This window comes from Taeniopygia guttata, chromosome 1A (assembly GCF_048771995.1).
Source record: "Taeniopygia guttata chromosome 1A, bTaeGut7.mat, whole genome shotgun sequence".
NCBI classification, from domain to species: domain Eukaryota; kingdom Metazoa; phylum Chordata; class Aves; order Passeriformes; family Estrildidae; genus Taeniopygia; species Taeniopygia guttata.
The window spans coordinates 14,027,220-14,044,537 of record NC_133025.1 but is presented as its reverse complement, the minus strand read 5'-3'; the positions used below and the strand labels follow the sequence as shown (position 1 = coordinate 14,044,537).

The following is a 17,318-nucleotide window of genomic DNA, read 5'->3' as shown; positions in this document are numbered from 1 at the left end:
GAAAACAGGTCCAGTATTCATAAAGACAGCACAAATAACAACCGAACAAGCCTCAAACACGGTCAAACAGGCCTGTTTGGGCCTTATGAATAAAACAGTATTCGTTCAGAAAGCCCTGTTCTATTCTACTGTCCTGATCAATGCTTTTTATCTGCAGACCAAGGCTCCAAGTACATTATTTCCATGCAACTCTCCTTTGCCCCTGCATAAGAAGGACATGCTCTGATCACTTTCTCCTTTTGATCCTCACAGATGCTGAGGTGCTGTCAGTGGAAGAGATTACCTTGTCTACCTGGGCATCACCAGCACTCTTTGATACAACTACTTGCTTTGGGGAATTCTTTCCCAATTAAGTTCCATCAACATGAGACAAATAAAATGTTGTGAATAGTAGTTCTGTGTTACTCTAATCCATTGGAACTGACATGGGGTGGGAAGTTCTTGCATAAGCAGTTTTCAGCAGAGCTGTTTGCAGCTGCTCACAATCTGAAATTGTTTACTTAAAATTTCCCAGGTCTGCAGCTTGGGGATGTGGAGCCAGTGTGTCAACGTTTTTCCAGTTGCTGCCAAGCAATGTCTGGATGAAAGGTTACATCCTAAATACTGGAGAGAGATATAAGGAGTCATTTCAATCCAATCTACACAGTAGGAATAGCCCCAGTAAAATAGTATTTCTAACACATTTTCAAAAACATATTTAATCAGCACTATAAACAAAACACTGCTTAGAATGTTCTGGTTATTACATTTTAGCTATTGGCCTACAGCAACTATACTTCACTGAAGCTGCTAAAACATGAATGAGGACTTTCCTTTAATTACAGAGCAGTTTCCATTTCTGAGCTGCTTACTCACCTTTTCTAGCACTGTAAGCTGCTCTCCCACTAGCATAACCTCATACTGATAGGACTGTATTCATTTGTCCCTGATGGCACAGACTTGGAGTCACTTTTTCACTTTAGGGGCTCCATAAGATCTCAGAAAGGCCCACTGTGAGTGTGATCACTGTGCACTTCCTCTGCAGCTGATGCATGTTCCCCACCAACCCAAAATGAGATCTGAAGAAAAGAGACATCTCCTGCAAACATCTGTGAGAGCTCTCTTCCTGTTGAGTGCACTCTGCTGCTCCTGGAAGGAATTCTAACTGAAGCTGTAGAAGTCTGGGTTGTTGATCTAAGGCTGTCTCTCATGTATTGAACCATCATATGATGAATATGATGCCATACTATATATACACACACACACACAGACACATATATATAAAATGGCTGGCTGCTTTAGTGAAAAAAATTCACAAACCTTCAAGCATTACAGTTAAAAGAAATACTTCCTCTTCCATCAGGGAGGTGACAAAGTATTCAGAAACAGAAATAGGAAATGCCTGTATATTAACAGCTGGTTAAAGGAGTGAAATCAACTAATTCTCTTTTGAAACAAAAGGAAAGTTTAAACTTGTGTTCTGTTTTGGCTTCTGTGACAGCCTTATCATCACACACTGCTTTTGCCCAACCACAAACCCAAGAGACCTAAGAAATTTAACAATAGGCAATAGAGAAAATTGAATTGTATGGGCTGTGTGAGAGTGCTGGGGTTCCTGTAGCAAGATAAAAGTTGCAAAAGCATAGAGGTATTATGAAAGTATGGTATTGTTGTGCAGGGGGCTTTAACATAAATAACAGGATCAATTACAGTAGGCAAAGAACCTAAAATAAGAAACAATGCTTTGTATCTTATGTTACTTGCTTTGTACTTATGTTACAACATTTAAAAACTAGAAAATAGAACTGATCATCTGGTGATGTTGAAAGTAACATATACAGAAGAAGGATTACATCCACTGATTTTAAACTGGAAATTAGTATTTTTCCATATTCAAATGTCTTAAAATGAGAACGACCATATTCTTAATGGCCATATTCTAAAAGCAACAAATTACCATATTCTAAAACCAACACTGGTAGCTGAATAACTCTCATCCTTAGCAATTTATGCATATTGGAAGAGTATTGTGTTCAAAGTATGGCTTAAAGACTCCAACTTTGCAGTTTATTCTATGGAAACACAGTGAAATATGTTCAGATGCATACAGAATTCAGAATGGAAGGTGAACAATTGATTTCACCCTTGAAAAGGGATTATGAACATCCACTGACTTTTATGATATATAAAACGCCACATCAAGCACTCCATAATTACCACCAATATTAACAGCAACATAGGTCCTCTACTTCAGGCAGAAATCTCTGTGATTAATCTCACACAGGCACAACAACTGGTGCCTTCAAAATCATCAAGTATTCAGCTCCTAAACAGGTCAAGGTATTTCCAGTCCTCTAAAATTTAATTTCCCCGCTACTACAGAAAAAATAAATAAAGCCTTCGTGTTGGTTATATATAATAAATTATTCTTCTTGGCTCTTTGAGGCTAACGGGAATTTGCTACATATAATGGTTGCTAGCCAAAAAGAAAATGGCAACAAAAGGCTTAGTTAATACTTTCACAAATCCTTTTCTTCTACAATAGTTTTACTTCAGAGGAGGCTGGAGGCATTTCAGAACTGAGGAGAACAGTGTTGCAACGTAAGTGGATGAAATTGATACTGGAAATTTGCCAGTACAAAATACCTAGTCATGTAGTTGGGAAGTAAGAACTTTTGCTCTAAAACTGGGTAAATTATGATAAATATTAGTTAAGGAAAGGTGAAGTGTTAGAAGTAGTATTAACTGCAGAAGACACTGCTGGGAATTTACCTGGAATGCTATACAGAACTGTGCCCAACTAATGGCAAGAAAACATTACAATCCAGAAGAGTGAAAAAATAGTTGTCTGAAGGGAGACACACCAAAAATGGTTGCAGAGGCTGTCTCAATTAGCCTAGGAGAGCAAAGCATGGCTGTAGTTTTCCATTTGTTAGCACATCGGGAAGGTGATCACATCAGAAGAGTTACATAACTTTGCTGCCTTAAATAGTGAACTGGACTTGATAACTTGGGTCATGCCTTTCAAACTTTTGTTTATATGTCTAAATCAGACATATTCATCATGAAAAATAATCAAGTATTTTATGCTATTGCATTAAAATGGTGATAATTTAAGATACCTGAACTATGAAAAGATTTGGAGAGTAGCATCAAAAGCAAGCTTCCCTCCTCCAGATTGCTGTATAGTAAAAAAATTTACAACTGCATACAAAACCAAGTAATTTATTTAGAAAATTTGCAACTATTCACATGCATATTCATAGAACAATCACAGTCAGAAAACTTGGCAATTTTTGGTATGAATTTCTGTGTAAACATATAAAGAAAAAAATTTTGATTACAAATAATTGTACTGTACAGTTTTGTGAAATTTCCCTTGCAGAACAAATGTAGCTGGTGTGTAATGTTATTATCTTGTTCTAATTTTCACTATTTCACTCCTATTAATGATTCAAAGCCAAGTGGCTGTCATGCTTTGATAAGCAACATGCCAGCAGGCAGAAAGGACTGCAAGAGCCCCACTGAGCGAATCTGTCAGCTTTTCTTTGACCTAAAAAGTTTATGTTTGGTAGATGATAGGGATTTAATCTTGTATACAGTTATTCTATGGTAGATAAACCAAACTGAATTTAGTTAGATTGAACTTAAAAGTCCCGTTCTTTAGATTCAACTAAGTTTGTACTTAAACTATCTCATTTTCCTTTTTTCTTCTTTCCCTCTTCATTTTCCTTCTTCCTTCTGTCCATAATTGTTGATCTATTCCGTGTTTCTTTCCTTATAAGAAGTATGGAATTTTTCTAAGTTATAAATAAGTTACAAAGATTTAGGCTGCAAAAGAAACATCAAATTTAAAAAACGATAATGTGATGGGCTTCAAGCTTATGTTAGCTACAGCAAAAATGTCTAAAATTGTTCCCTTTGTATTCTTTTGGTCTGAAATTACTGTCATTATAAGTAGTCCTGATTTTAGGAGGTTTAATGTAAGAAAGGCCCTAGTTTTGCAATCGTATTGCTGTAAGCAATTATCTGATGAAAAATTAAATTACTGGGTCCTTACAATAATTGATCCTCTCTGTAGTAGTGCATTGTAAATAGAATTCCACATTTGTAGAATCTTGAATATTCTATGGAGTGAAGAATAGAGACATAAAAATATAAAGTATCATCCAAATGATAATGTTTTGCTGTGTTGATAATACTTACACAATATACAAATGTGATTAAAAAGGAAAAACCCAAATAAAACTTTTACAGTTTATCGACAATTGCAAAATACAAGTTTATATAGGACTAACATACTTTCATTTAGCCCAAACCATAGTGGTCATTCAGATAATCTAGTACTGCTGAGGTACTTGATAAAACATTAAAAACTCTTTTTTCTTGTTTTGAAGTTATGCGCTCCATCATGTACATTAAGTGGTGGTGAAAACATGTAAAAGGAGTTCCATGCTCAAGAGCAATGTCAACCCAGTCCTGGATGCACTGAAATGGTGTCTCTTCATATCCTGCAAACATAGCTGGATTTGCCAAGAGTCCTCTAGCCACCATTACACCTTCAAATCAGAAATTAAAGCAATAGGTTACATTCTAGTTTGAATTTTATGCATAATCTTCCTGTAGGTTTTGTACAACATCCCTTAGGACACCCACCCAAAGCTTACAGATAGTAGTGGAATAACAATGGGGATGAGTGTTACAGCTGGATCAGAGAAATCCATTGAACAAGGCAAACCTCAGAGTATCTACAACACCTATCAACATGTTCCAGAAATTTTGAAACTAAACAGAGCTCACAGAAGCATTTCTTCCCTTCTTTTGAAACTGCAACCAATTAGTACTTTGTTTTTATTAATTACACACATTTATTGCCTTTGTAACACAAAATTGGAAAGATAGAAAGACACAAGAGGACCAATAGTTTTCTGTGCAACTCAGTGTATTTATTCACGGTCATTCTTCCACTAAGAGCTCAATGGCTCAATTAAGTACATTTTAGGGCCCTTGATCTGCAGTAAATCTTTCTGAACAAGCATGTAGTGTATTTGCAACTCTAATCTAATACTGTCAAATAAACCCATACAAGTTCTATTGTAATTTTTCTGTAATTAAGGGATTCTGTTTTTCTGTACTATCAAGATACAATCTACCACACTCAGTCTTTTTAAAAAACAGGATGATCAAAAATGAAAATTTTCTTTTGTCATTGTCCATGACAGAAAAAATCGAATGCTTAGTATTTTTAGTAGTGAAGAAGGTCAGATGGACTATAAGAACATTTTTTTTTTGTGTTATGCATTTCCTTCCTGCTCTGAATTTGGGGGGAAAGTCACTTTAAGAAGCAAGGCAGTTCGGTTCAATTTCTGTTGTAGCTATTAAACAGCACTAGTGTCAGCAGAAACCTGCCACATATACTGTTCTCTTTCCTGTTTTTCTCTAGCTGGAAGATACAAAGTCTGTAAATACAGATAATCTTTTCAGAATATATAACAAATTTCCATACTGTCTTGAAAACACAGATAGTTGCAGGAATCTATTGTGACTAAATAATCACAAAAACTCTCCAGATTTTATGACTGAAATGAAAGTGAAATGTCTCACTGTGTCCTTGAAGTTAACCATCTGGCTTAATAATATATCCCTTTTCCATGGTGTTTTTACTGTAAGAAATCTGCTCCCATGTGCAGGAAATAGAGATTTCCAAGTGGAAGTTTACAGTTCTTGAAAAGATGATCAGCTCCATAAAGAGACAGAATGTCTGAAGGTCCCCTGAACTCCACTACTCAGTGATGAGATAGCATAATTAATCACAGAGCTTTTGTAATTTGTCTCGGAAATAATTATTTGTGGCTTTGAATAGCAGTGCTCTAGTGTTCTGATGATTACCAGTGATTCTGCTTATGAGATTTTAAAGGCATCTAAAATATCCTCTTTCATTTGTCTGTTCAAGGAGAGAAAGCACTCAAATAATGTCCTACTTACATTCAAAATAAATACCTTGAAATCTGGTAAGTTTACTTAGAAAATAGAGTATGTTTAATCTTACCATCTGCTTCTGTCAAGTGATGAACATTTTCAGCTTCTTTTAAAGATTTAATATCTCCATTAGCCACAATAGGTATAGACATGCTTTGTTTAATTATTTTAATTGCATCATAATGTACAGGTTGATGCCTTTCTTCTATAGTTCTCCCATGTACTGTAATCCATGAAACTCCAGCTGCTTCAGCTTTTTGACACAGGTCAACTGTTCTTTTTAAGTCCTCATGGATCCTAAAATTGCAAGGAATGAAAGCAGTAGGAAGTAAATTTCCTGGCCTATATAAAAAGCACTCCTCCATAAGGAGGAATTACCACAGATTTCCATAAATAACATATAATTACAATATTACTCCTGGAAAACAGTGTTTGATTTTTTTTTTAAGATATATGAGTTTAGTGTATGGAAACTGGTATTTAATTTAACATTTCCCAATTATATCACATCTTGGTAATATACATGGTAAATTTTATAGAGATTGAGCAAGGGTACCCAAAAAATCTAAAATCAACAACATGATTTTGCGTATTTTGTGGGGGAAAAAACCCCAATCCAATTTTAATAGTTCCCCTTTCCAGAAGAATTGGAAACTGAGTTGTAACTTAAATGACAAATAGCAAAAGGCAAATAGGATATATGGTTAAATAATGGATCAGGAATGGCCAGAGAATCATAGAATGGTTCAGGGTGGAAGCAACCTTAAAGACCATCCAGTTCCAATTCCCCTGCTATGGGGAGGCAGTGTATCTTCCACTAGACCAGGCTGCTCAGAGCTCATCCAGCCTGGCCTTACAAACTTCCAGAGATGGGCTTCTCTGCCCATCTTCTCTGGGCAACCTGTTCCAGGGCTTTATCACCTCCACAGTAAAGAATTTCTTTCCAATATGTAACCTAAACCTGCCCTCTTTCAGTTTGAAGCCATTCTCCCTTGTCCTGTCACATCATGCCCTTGTACAAAGTCTGTCTCCATCTTTCTTGCGGACTCCCTTTAGGTACTGGAAGGCTGCTGTAAGGTGTCCCTGGAGTCTTCTCTTCTCTGGGCTGCACACAAAGCAATGCAAAGCAAGTCTGCAGAAGGTTAGAAGCTGATGTAGGGAAGCAGAATATATTCCTTAAAGCAGCTATGGGACCAGCTCCCAGTTTTGTTACCCATCCCTTTATACCCAACTGCAACTGTGGCTCTGCTCTCTAATAGCTCAAAAAGCAAATCCTTGTGATGATACAGACTATGCACTGCTTTTCTTTTATAGAAGCCCTAATCTTTTAACTTGTACTTTCATGTTGTTTGGATTGCAAGAGAACTCTAACTTGCAGTATGTTATTTGGGTAGGTAGTCAAAGGCTATACTGGTTCTAAGTTTTGTATTACTTGCCCCAGACATCTGAGTCAAAAAATCTCAGCAGTCTGCACACATAAGGAAATTACTATATGTGTAGTATTGCATTAACAGGATTATAAATATTATTACTATTACACAAATTCTTTAAGAAAAAAACAAAAAAGGATTCTTCCATGTACCACAAATAGCATTTAAGTTAGACCTACCTTATTTTAATAGATACTGAAAATTTAGGGTTGTCGATCTGATTCCGTACATGTCTCACCATATCTTTAACAAGCTCAGGTTTATTTATTAAGCAAGCACCATAACCTTCTGAAATCGCCCATCTTTAAAAGAAAAAGAACGTTCATATTCTACATCTGAAGAAATGCAGATCAGTATCAGTCACGTACATCAGTTTCTTTCGTTATGACCTCAGAATGTGTGGTTAAGTGAACAGAGATAGTGCTGGCTGTAGATCAATTATCTGTTTGCAGTTTGGTACAGCTTATAGATCCTGGTTCAGTCTCCACTGTGCTACTAGAACTTTGGACAAGTTACTAATCTCTTTAAGTTCAACCTTCTGTCCACAGAATGGACTCATAAGGAAAATAAATTCAAACTTAATGTCCAGTGCATGCATAGAAGAAACAATTTGATGTTTCCCCTTGTCATGGATTTCTTTTAAATAGATAACAACTTCATATTGAAAAGGATGATTTTTTGAAGTGCAAGTGAGGATATTATTTTAGTGATATTCTGGTCTCACTATTTTGACTGGCAAAAATAACCTTTGCTTCCACTTAGCAGCATTTTAAAAAATATTTTTTCTTATAAAGGCACATAAATTACACCAACTTTTGTTATTTTGAAACTAATTTGCACAAGAAAAAAATTACTCAAATGTAAGCATGTATTTTTGGCCTAAAAGGAACAGACAGTTTGACATACTTAACTGTAGTTAGCTTAAAAAAAACCCCAATACTTCCATGCAGAAGGCTCAGATCTCTCCAGAAAGTCTTTCTCAAATACTATAGTTTTAGGTCAAGAAAACCTAATTAGAATAGAGAAATTAAATTTATTTGCACCATAATATTAGCTTTCCTACATTCTTCAAGTCTTCATTAGAAAAAGACTGCCTGACACACATGTAATATATGGTTCTCAACTGAACCAGTTAGGAATAATCTTACTACTCTGTTTCACTGTCAAGACAAAATCTTTATCAATTTAAGTGCATCACTAATTCACTATATTTATAAATTTAATAAAAGATGGAAGAAATTATTTTCACTGCTTTATCTGTATAATCTCATTTTAAAGACTATCCTTCACTTGCAGAAGTTTGAGACATCGCAGACTTGCCTCATTATTCTGGAAATTGCAATATCATGATTCAAAATACTCTGCAAATTATTTGCAGCAAGCTCTTTTTGGTAGTGCACATTTAACAGCAGTTGAAAAGGGATGGACATTTCTGAGCCAACACTCAGTATCTCAGAAATTAAAAAAGGCAAGTTGGCAAATACATATAGTTTTCCCAGTCTCACCATAGTGACAGGCATCTGGGAGCACTCAGAACAGTGTCTTACCACACAGACATTTCTGACAGGTTTAAAAGCTCTTACTCTCCTGAAATCTATTTTTAGATTAAGACAGAAATTATGATGAAAAGGAAGACAACCATCTTTAGTCTTTTAACTATTTCCCCATATTTACCCAGCTTTTTCAAACCTTTACCTCTGAGGACAGCCACAGTTTACGTCTATTCCATCTGCAAAAGGACAGATGATGCAGGCAGCATCACACAAGACCTGTGCTTCTTTAGCAGCAAACTGAACAATCAGTGGGTGATCACCTATGCCAATGAAAAGATATTTAGAAATTTAAAAATTCCCAGAAAATAAAAGGAATGAGTTCTAAATTTTGAATGCTATTTTTGTATATTGTACAACTGTCTGACCATGATCCTGATCCTGGCAACCAGGTACAGGTGACCCTGCATGAGCAGGGTGGCTGGATAACAGGACCTACAAAGGTCCTTCCAAGCTCATCTATTTTGTGGTTCTGTAAGCCCTCAGTCACAAATAAACAAAGGTAGCTGGTCAGGGGTTACTTACTGTGTGAGTATGTCTATTAACAGAGATGGGAATTCAGACAAATATAGATGTACTACACAGTTGCTGGCTTAGCATACACTTTCTAACTGACACTGGTCGGTTGCTAAACTTTCACAAAGATCATTTATGAAACTAGGTATTCTCTAATTTTCAGCAGCCTTCATGCTTCCCCTCTTAGCTTGCCCCTTCCTGTTGCATGCTGCCTCTTTGCTGTGCTGACATGGCTGTCTGTCCTGCCAGGTGGGAAACTTGCTTACAGAAGCAATCCTGCAGGAATGAACTAAAACACCCACAAGCTTTGCCCTTCCTCATCCCAGCCCACCATTTCCCTTTTCTGTGCTAACATGGCTGTTTTTTGTCCACAACGTGACACGCAGAATTGGAATGAGCACACGTGAGCAGAAACAGCTCTAGCAGCTTTGTCTCTAGTGAGAAACCAAAGTGCCAGTGCTCCTCAGCTTGGGTCTGCTGAACTACTTGTGATTTACTAAGCCCCTGCAGAGAGCCAGATGGTCATCTGGAACATGAGTTCCTCTTTTACAGCTACTGCATGACATTAAAGGCATCTCAAATATCTCAAGCAGTCTCAGCACTCACTTTCCATGTAAACAATTGCTGTAGTTAAGAAGAAGCAGTGTGGTATCTGAGCGCTGTTGGAAAGAGGTGATCCAACAAATGCAAAACAAGTGTGCTTCTTGTACTGAAGAGACTACAAGCGCTTTCTGAACATTCTTCTGTTTTAGAAGAAAATAACTAGTTATTGAAATGGTGGAGATTAAGTAAGAAAGGTCACCACTGACCTCTCAATCAAGCTGAGACACTTATAGAAGTTAACTAAAAATCCAGCAAGCAAAAAAAAAAATTCACACACATATGTTCAAAAGTGTCCTTTTAATAAAGTGCTCCAGCTGAGGAGATTTACATTGTTATACCTAATATTTTAGAATAAACCCACATGCCTAGTTTCTCTTTGTTGAGCATTAAGTAATAAAAATACTGAGTCTAGCCATACAAAATTTTTTAGCAGCAGCCATAAAGAACAGCTACCTTTGAGAAATACAAAACAAAGAAACATAAATGCAGAAGAAAATGTAAAACATAAATTGTAAACCTACTCCACTAATTAGAAGACAAAATCCCCAAACAGCCAGCAAGTTAAACATAAAACCACACAAAAAGTTTAAATGCTAATAATGTAAATACTATAATTTGGTCAAAGCATGAGGCAGAATGTTTTACAGGCCTGTAAAATTAAGGACAGCATAAAACAACTAAGTAGGGAAAAGATGTTATTTACAACAATAAAACATTTCATCTCCTCTTTCCCTGTCCCAGCACCCCATGAATGCACTCTATATCTGAAGTCCATAGAACTTCAATGCCACCGCCCTTTGTGTAGATCAGAAGTGTAAGTACATTCAAGGTGGACAACCTAGTAACTGTGGGCCTTTGAACCGTATATATTTGAGTCAGTTATGTTCTTACTCATTTGTTTTTATTTACAATGAGTTATTCATGGTTTTTTTGAAGTTGCATTCCACTCATAAGAGTCTACCTCTGCTTTCCAATGTGAATTTTCTCTGTAATTGCTCTGTTCTATTTGAATTATGCACTATAATACACTGTCAAAGTTAAAGCAGTGAAGTACATTTTCCCTATTACATATACACTTATGAAACCCCAAATTCTGTGACCTGAATAGACGAAATCATCCCAATTTATGGACCCTGCATGCTGATCTTACTTTCACGTTAGCTGTGCTTTTCATTCCTTCAGCTGCAGCCTATGCTCATACATTCCTTGTCACACTGTTCTGCTGCAGCCACTTCATGCCAACAGATCTGTATCGTTCTCGTCACCTCTTCCCACATACTTCAAATCTCTTTACAGCCATAACCCTGTATAAGTCCTCATACTTCTTCTTTTTATAGGTGTTCTGGTTATGCTTTTGCACCGTGCCCGAAGCCTTGCTTCTCCCCCTCAACTCCAGCCATGCTTAAACCTCTGGTCTCTTTTGTACTTTCTTGTGCTCGTTTCTTGAGTCATCCACCAACAGCCCCTTCCACCTTCCAGTCTGGCTAATACAAACCCTTCTTCTTTTGTCAGTGTTTGACTCCACTGTATCAATGCCTGGTCTATTATTTTTTTTCACCTTTAGTAACACTCTTATTTTTGCTAGAGACTAGAAAACTTTTCCTGAATAGTTAAATGTTTGTTTCTGAAACACACATGAAACAATTTCTAGAAAAAGAATCTTACTGCCATCTTGTATCTTATACCTGATCTAGCTGTGATGGAGTTACTTGTCAAATTTATTTGAAGTTCATTTATAGTAGCCTGTGTGGTGCTGCATTTTAGATTTTGTGATAAAACCTGTGTTGATAATTCACAAAAGTTATTTTGGCTGTTGTTGCTAAGTACATTCTCAATGTCAAAATTTCCTGTTTTTTTCACTTTGTTTCCCCTACCCCCAACAAACGACTGGGGTGAGCAAGAAGTTTGTAGTGGACAAAGCTATGACAGCTGACCCAAACAGGAGCAAGGAGTATTCCATACTGTATAACATCAAGCTCAGCAAGGAAACTGGAACGATAGGGAAAGTAAAAGAGTGGGTTGGGACATGGAATTTTTGTTCCAGAGCACTGCTGCTTGGAGAGTAGCTGGGCATTGATCTGCTAGTAGGAAGTGATTGCCTTTGCATAACTTATTTGTTTCGTTACCTTTTTATTTTCTTTACATATTAAACTGCCTTTATTTTGACAAATGAATTTTTCTTGCATTTGCTTTTTCTATTCTGCCCTGTGCTGCTGGGAGAATGAAGGAATGAGTAAGCCGCTATGTGTGGTCAACTCCCACAGATATAAATCACTTTGGAAGCCGTGATTTCAGGTGTAGACAAGGTTTTCCCTATTTTATTTGACCCACTATCACTGAACTGTGCTTACTTGCACTTAGAATATTTCTGTGGTTTTATAATCAGACAATATACCAAAATTGTTAACAGATGTCAAATTGTGTGACCCACTTCATTCACCCGGTCAATTTGGCTTATGACCACATAAAACATCCTGACGAGGCAATGGTTTATTCAAAATAATACCTTTGTTTGTTGTGAATTCGCTGTCTCTGGCTTTTGCAGATCTCACAAAATCAGCTGCCACTATCATTGGTGTGTAACACAAATCACAACTGTACTTCCTAACCAAGGTTCTGAAAGCCAACCTGCAGACACATGGAGATTAAGAGGTAAACAGTTAAGGCGCTTTTCTGATTAGCTACCCTGAAATGTTGTTCTAACATGAAGTATTGTGGGGATGTTGGATATGTGTAGATCTGTGACGAAAATATGTAAAATAAAATGTGTCCCACATGTACATCTGTCTTAAAAAAAAAGAGAAGAAAGTAATCCCCCATTTTTAGTCACGAAAAATTTGAGAAACGAGTTTCTAAACAGAGAAAATGACAGAGCTGACGTGACAGTTACTTACTTTGAATAGCGGACCATAGGAGCACATATTTTTACAACTTGCCCAGAATGAAACAAATCCATGGGATCTTTTCGTTGGCATTCTTCAGTTTCTATGATGTCATCACTCATGTATAATTAACAGTCCTTTCAGCATCTAGAAAAACAAACAGCGTCTGAAACGTTCGCCATTCGGCTGCTTCTCACAGGCCATGCTGCAGAGCAGCACAATTTACACGGCACTTGGCGGGGGCAGCCCTCTCGGCAGGGCCCATCCCGGCCCGGCCCATCCCGGCCCGGCACGGCCCATCCCGGCCCGGCACGGCCCATCCCGGCCCGGCACGGCCCATCCCGGCCCGGCACGGCCCATCCCGGCCCGGCACGGCCCATCCCGGCCCGGCACGGCCCATCCCGGCCCGGGCCGCGCTCGCTCCCGGCGGCCCCGCTCACCACGTGCCGCCGCCGCCGCCCGCTCCGTCGCGCGCCTTCGCCATCATCGCGGCGCGCCGCGTCCGGGCGTGACGCGCGGGCTCGGGCACCGCCAGCATGGAGGAGGCGGGGGCCGCCCCCGCCCCGGCGCTCGCCGAGCTGCGGGCGGACGGTGAGGCGCGGCCGCGGGCTCGGGGGGCAGCGCCGGGCACAGCCCCCGCCGGCAGCACCGCGCCGGGGGCCCGGAGGGGCCCTGTGAGGGCGGCGTTGGGCCGGGCGGGCGGGGGAGCCCCGCGCCCGCGAGTCTCGGGAAGTGCGGGCGGGGGAGCGGTGCCCGGCGCTGCGGTGCGCGCAGTGTGCGCTGGGGCTCGCTTGCTCCCGAAGACAAAAATTGCACTGGAAGGAGATGCTCGGTTGATTAAAAGTAGCTGTCTGGGAACGCTGGTCTTTCTTGATCCAGAGTCATAATTGCTGTATCATTTTATAAGTGGTTTATTATAAACTCCCACCGTTGTCGAAATCCGGTTTGATTTCATGTCTCTTGCTACGTGTCAGTTTTCTGCAGCTGACTGGTGTGTTTGGTTATGGGTACAGGCTCAATAGCTTCAGCCTGGTTACGCTGTAAAGTTTGAGAAAATAAGGTATTGATACTTTTTAGTGTATTCTGCTCAAGAGAAGGGTGTGGGGAATAAAGAAACATGTGACTTTATCACCTTTTGCAAAAAAAAAAACCCAAAACAAACACAAACCTCAGTTACCAGTTCCAGACTTCTTTCTCATTATTGTGGCCTCTTGTGACGTTTGTACTATGTGATGTAGAGAACATTTATTGTTATGTTGAAGAAATTGAAGATCAGAGATCTGTACACTGGAGGGCTATAAAAGTTTAATTCTTCTGAACCGTGAAAATAAAACCCTGAAATCCTAAATCCTTTTTCAGAGTGTTATGCTGACTTCTTCAGAGAAGACTTTGATGTGAAAGCTTACACTTCCCAGTCCATCCATCAGGCTGTGATAGCTGAGCAACTGGCTAAACTTGCTCAAGGTATTAGTCAGTTGGACAAAGAGCTGCATTTACAAGTAAGTCTAAAGCATACCTGTTATTCTGGGATGATTGATATAAACTAGTCAAAAATTTAGTAATCTTACGAGCTTCTAACTTGTCAAATTGCCCAGTGTCATCTGCAAGCAGTTACTAAAAGTACAGCTTGCAGCTAAACTAGTATTGAGTTTGACAGCTCAGTTAAGCTCACACTCCACACTCCTGCCAGGCAGCCATGTACTGTTTCAGTTTTTGTAGTCTTATCACTGTATGCTATTTTACTCTTCCTTGTAAGAAGAAAGACTCTTTCCAAATGATTGTATTAACTGTCATAAACACTTGAGGCCATGTTTCAGCATGGCATTGTGAGAAGAAAGGGAGAACTTGCACTCTTACATTGTGTGCTGAAGAGTTGCATAAGCCCTAAAACTTACCTTTAGCTGGGCAGGTATAACCTATATTAACACACCTCTGCACCTTCAGAAAGACTTTTGAGTTAAGATAGAAGAAGACTTTTTCTATGTAGAAATCATAAATCCAGAGTAGACATTGCAATGAGAACACTTGCTAAGTTTGTGTGTAGTTTCAAAACTTGCTTCTTCCCTCCCCCTGCCCCAGTTAGTAAGTTCTTTGGGAACTAGTTTATAAATGTCATAAATAGAAAAAAAAAAGAATATGCATTTTTATGGTGTGATTAATAAGTTCACATTTACAATTATTATTAAATATCAAGATGTGTTGGAATGTGATTGCTCTGCTGGCTTTAATTAAGATGTCAGCTCTGCTGCACATCTTGATTAATTACTGACCCTCTTCTCATTCTGAGCTTGCTGCTTTTGTGAGTTAAAACAACTTGTGTTCTTAAAACCCTTTCTCCTGTAAGATGTTCCTGCTTTTTCCTGTATCTGGCTAATGTAGGGATGCTGATCCTTAAATGCCTAGTGTAGGAATGATGGTGATATATTTACTACTTCTTTTAGGCTCATGACCCCAGTTTTCTGTTTTGATTTCTGTATTGGTTTTTTTAAGGTTGTTGCAAGACATGAAGATCTGTTGGCCCAAGCGACTGGAATTGAATCCCTGGAAGGTAAATACTGTTATATTGTGCTGACTATACTTACAGTGGAGGAAGCAAATTTAGGATCTGTGCAAGGAACACATTCACTGCCAACTTTAGCCCCTAATGACTCCTCTAGATCTGATTTCTGAGGAGTAACATGTGGCAGCTTTTTTTTTTTTTTTTCCCTTAGGTCAGTAGATGGAGCTCCAAGGAGAAGATTTGACTGATAATTCTCAGGAGTAGCTTCTTCATCAGAAAATGTACTTTGATAATGTTCTGAGCAACTTTAATAATAAAGCCTTCTTTTACCTTTTAATATATTTTTTGAAATAAGCCTAATTTTGTTGCAACATTGGTAGGCATCTGTTGCCATAAGCACCATTTTTCTGTTGCACATGCATATATTGCATAGTTTGCACATCTTAACCAAAGAGGCTATAACACATAATCTAAGCCATGTTGAGATATTTTTTACTAGGGAAGGGCTTCTAAGTTAAATACATACCTTTGTTTTATTCCACTCTTTGAGACTTGGATTTTAACATAAGCTTCTGATTTTCAAAGGCTTGCTTAGGAACCATTGACTCTGTATAGAAGATGGTATATTGCAGTATATTGTTCTTGTGCCAGGAGCTCATTAAACCTGCCATTCTGCTCTTTGTCACTTTGCTGAGAATGTCATATTGTTTGGTATTGTGGTGGATTTTTCTGTGCAGACACATATTTACCTCTGTAACATGCTAGAATCACTATAGCATGCCCCCTTTCCCCCTTTGTAACTTCGTAAGTAATTTATCTTTGTTCCTTTTTCTGCTTCCAGGTTTTGGCATAACCTGAGTTTCTGGTTACTGATAGTTATATCCTTAGTCTTTGGAGCTGCTTGGGCACACTGTTTTGTGTCAGTAATTGCATATAGCTGTAAAATTAAAGAAATGGCTATTTAATCTAGTAACGGTAGCTCCTGAATAACTTTTTAAACAGTTGGAGAATCAAGTATAAAAGACTGAAATATGTGTCATTCTCCAAATTAGAAGTAGACAGGAATGTGTAGTCAATCTTGTGACTGATAAATACCTCCTGGTAACAATCTTCAGCAATTTGCGCTCAGTGGAATTCTGTTTTCTGAAATGACAGTTGTTTCTGAAAGCATTTCTTCCTAAAATTGCTCTGAAGACAGAATGATGTACTTCAAAACAACTACTCAGTTAGGAAACATTTCTATAAGGCAGGTGTGGCAAATAATGCATGTTTTACAACTAATATGACAAAGTAAAAATAAAATTCAATTCACCTCAAATTTGTTGAAAGTTTTCAATTTACTTAGGGTTATGCTCTTAAAGAAAACACTAAGTCAGGATTCATAAGAAAAAGAAAAGATAAATGCCAACAGATTTTTTAATTGTAAAGTTAGAAGTGCATAGCTGTTGGTATATTTATCAAGTATGTTAGCAAGTGAAGATTATGGAGCTAATTCACAGCATGCATAGTCATTTGGATGTGTGAATCTCATTAAACATTTCAAATTGGTACAGCCAGCTTGTAGAGTCTTTTCTTTTTTTAGGCCTGTGCCCTTTTTTTATTGGTACACAGCTCTGGTCTACATACTCGTTTCCATCTATAGGTAGTTCAGTAGGTGTTTTGAGCTACCTGTTATTTTAAGATTAGGCTAACTTGTATCATCATGTATCTTCCACAGCAAGTGGAGAGGGGACAGTGCCTTTTCACCCATCCCTATTTTGTCCTCTGGGAAGAGGGCTGTTGTATGCTGAATAGCACTATTGCAGCCATAGATGCAGCAGTGTTGTGCCACTGGCCCTCCCCCATTATTGCAATGTAGAGTAGACAATGCAGTCTATTT

The 17,318-nt window shown here is 38.3% G+C and overlaps 2 protein-coding genes across 3 annotated transcripts in view; one reads left to right on the top strand and one right to left on the bottom strand.

Moving 5' to 3' along the window:
* Positions 1 to 3,188: 3,188 nt before the first annotated feature.
* Positions 3,189 to 13,522, bottom strand: DUS4L (dihydrouridine synthase 4 like). 2 transcript variants are annotated; one of them, XM_002192956.6, is made up of 7 exons: positions 13,380 to 13,522; positions 12,952 to 13,086; positions 12,564 to 12,685; positions 9,084 to 9,201; positions 7,568 to 7,690; positions 6,029 to 6,255; positions 3,189 to 4,538 (listed from the first exon to the last, which is right to left on the bottom strand). In XM_002192956.6, exons 2-7 carry the CDS (start codon positions 13,059 to 13,061, stop codon positions 4,288 to 4,290), a joined length of 951 nt encoding a protein of 316 aa, XP_002192992.3. In that variant the 5' UTR covers positions 13,062 to 13,086; positions 13,380 to 13,522; the 3' UTR covers positions 3,189 to 4,287. The 2 variants fall into 2 exon arrangements, with proteins under 2 accessions (XP_002192992.3, XP_041577499.1); XM_041721565.2 differs by lacking the exon at positions 13,380 to 13,522 and having other exon boundaries at positions 12,952 to 13,235.
* The window catches only part of COG5 (component of oligomeric golgi complex 5), a 173,088-nt gene continuing 169,160 nt past the window's right edge, over positions 13,391 to 17,318 (top strand). Inside the window, exons 1-3 of the mRNA XM_032743754.3 lie at positions 13,391 to 13,530; positions 14,299 to 14,438; positions 15,430 to 15,487. Coding sequence (XP_032599645.3) covers positions 13,476 to 13,530; positions 14,299 to 14,438; positions 15,430 to 15,487 — 253 coding nt within the window. The 5' untranslated portion in view covers positions 13,391 to 13,475. The remainder of the gene's footprint in view (positions 13,531 to 14,298; positions 14,439 to 15,429; positions 15,488 to 17,318) is intronic.

Coding starts and splice junctions, on each gene's coding strand:
- DUS4L (XM_002192956.6), bottom strand. CDS start 13,061: ATGAGTGATGACATCATAGAAACTGAAGAATGCCAACGAAAAGATCCC. Junction 7,691..9,083: donor AACTGTGGCTGTCCTCAGAG/GTAAAGGTTTGA, acceptor TTTCTTTTAAAG/ATGGGCGATTTCAGAAGGTT. Junction 6,256..7,567: donor TCAGTATCTATTAAAATAAG/GTAGGTCTAACT, acceptor TTGCAATTTTAG/GATCCATGAGGACTTAAAAA.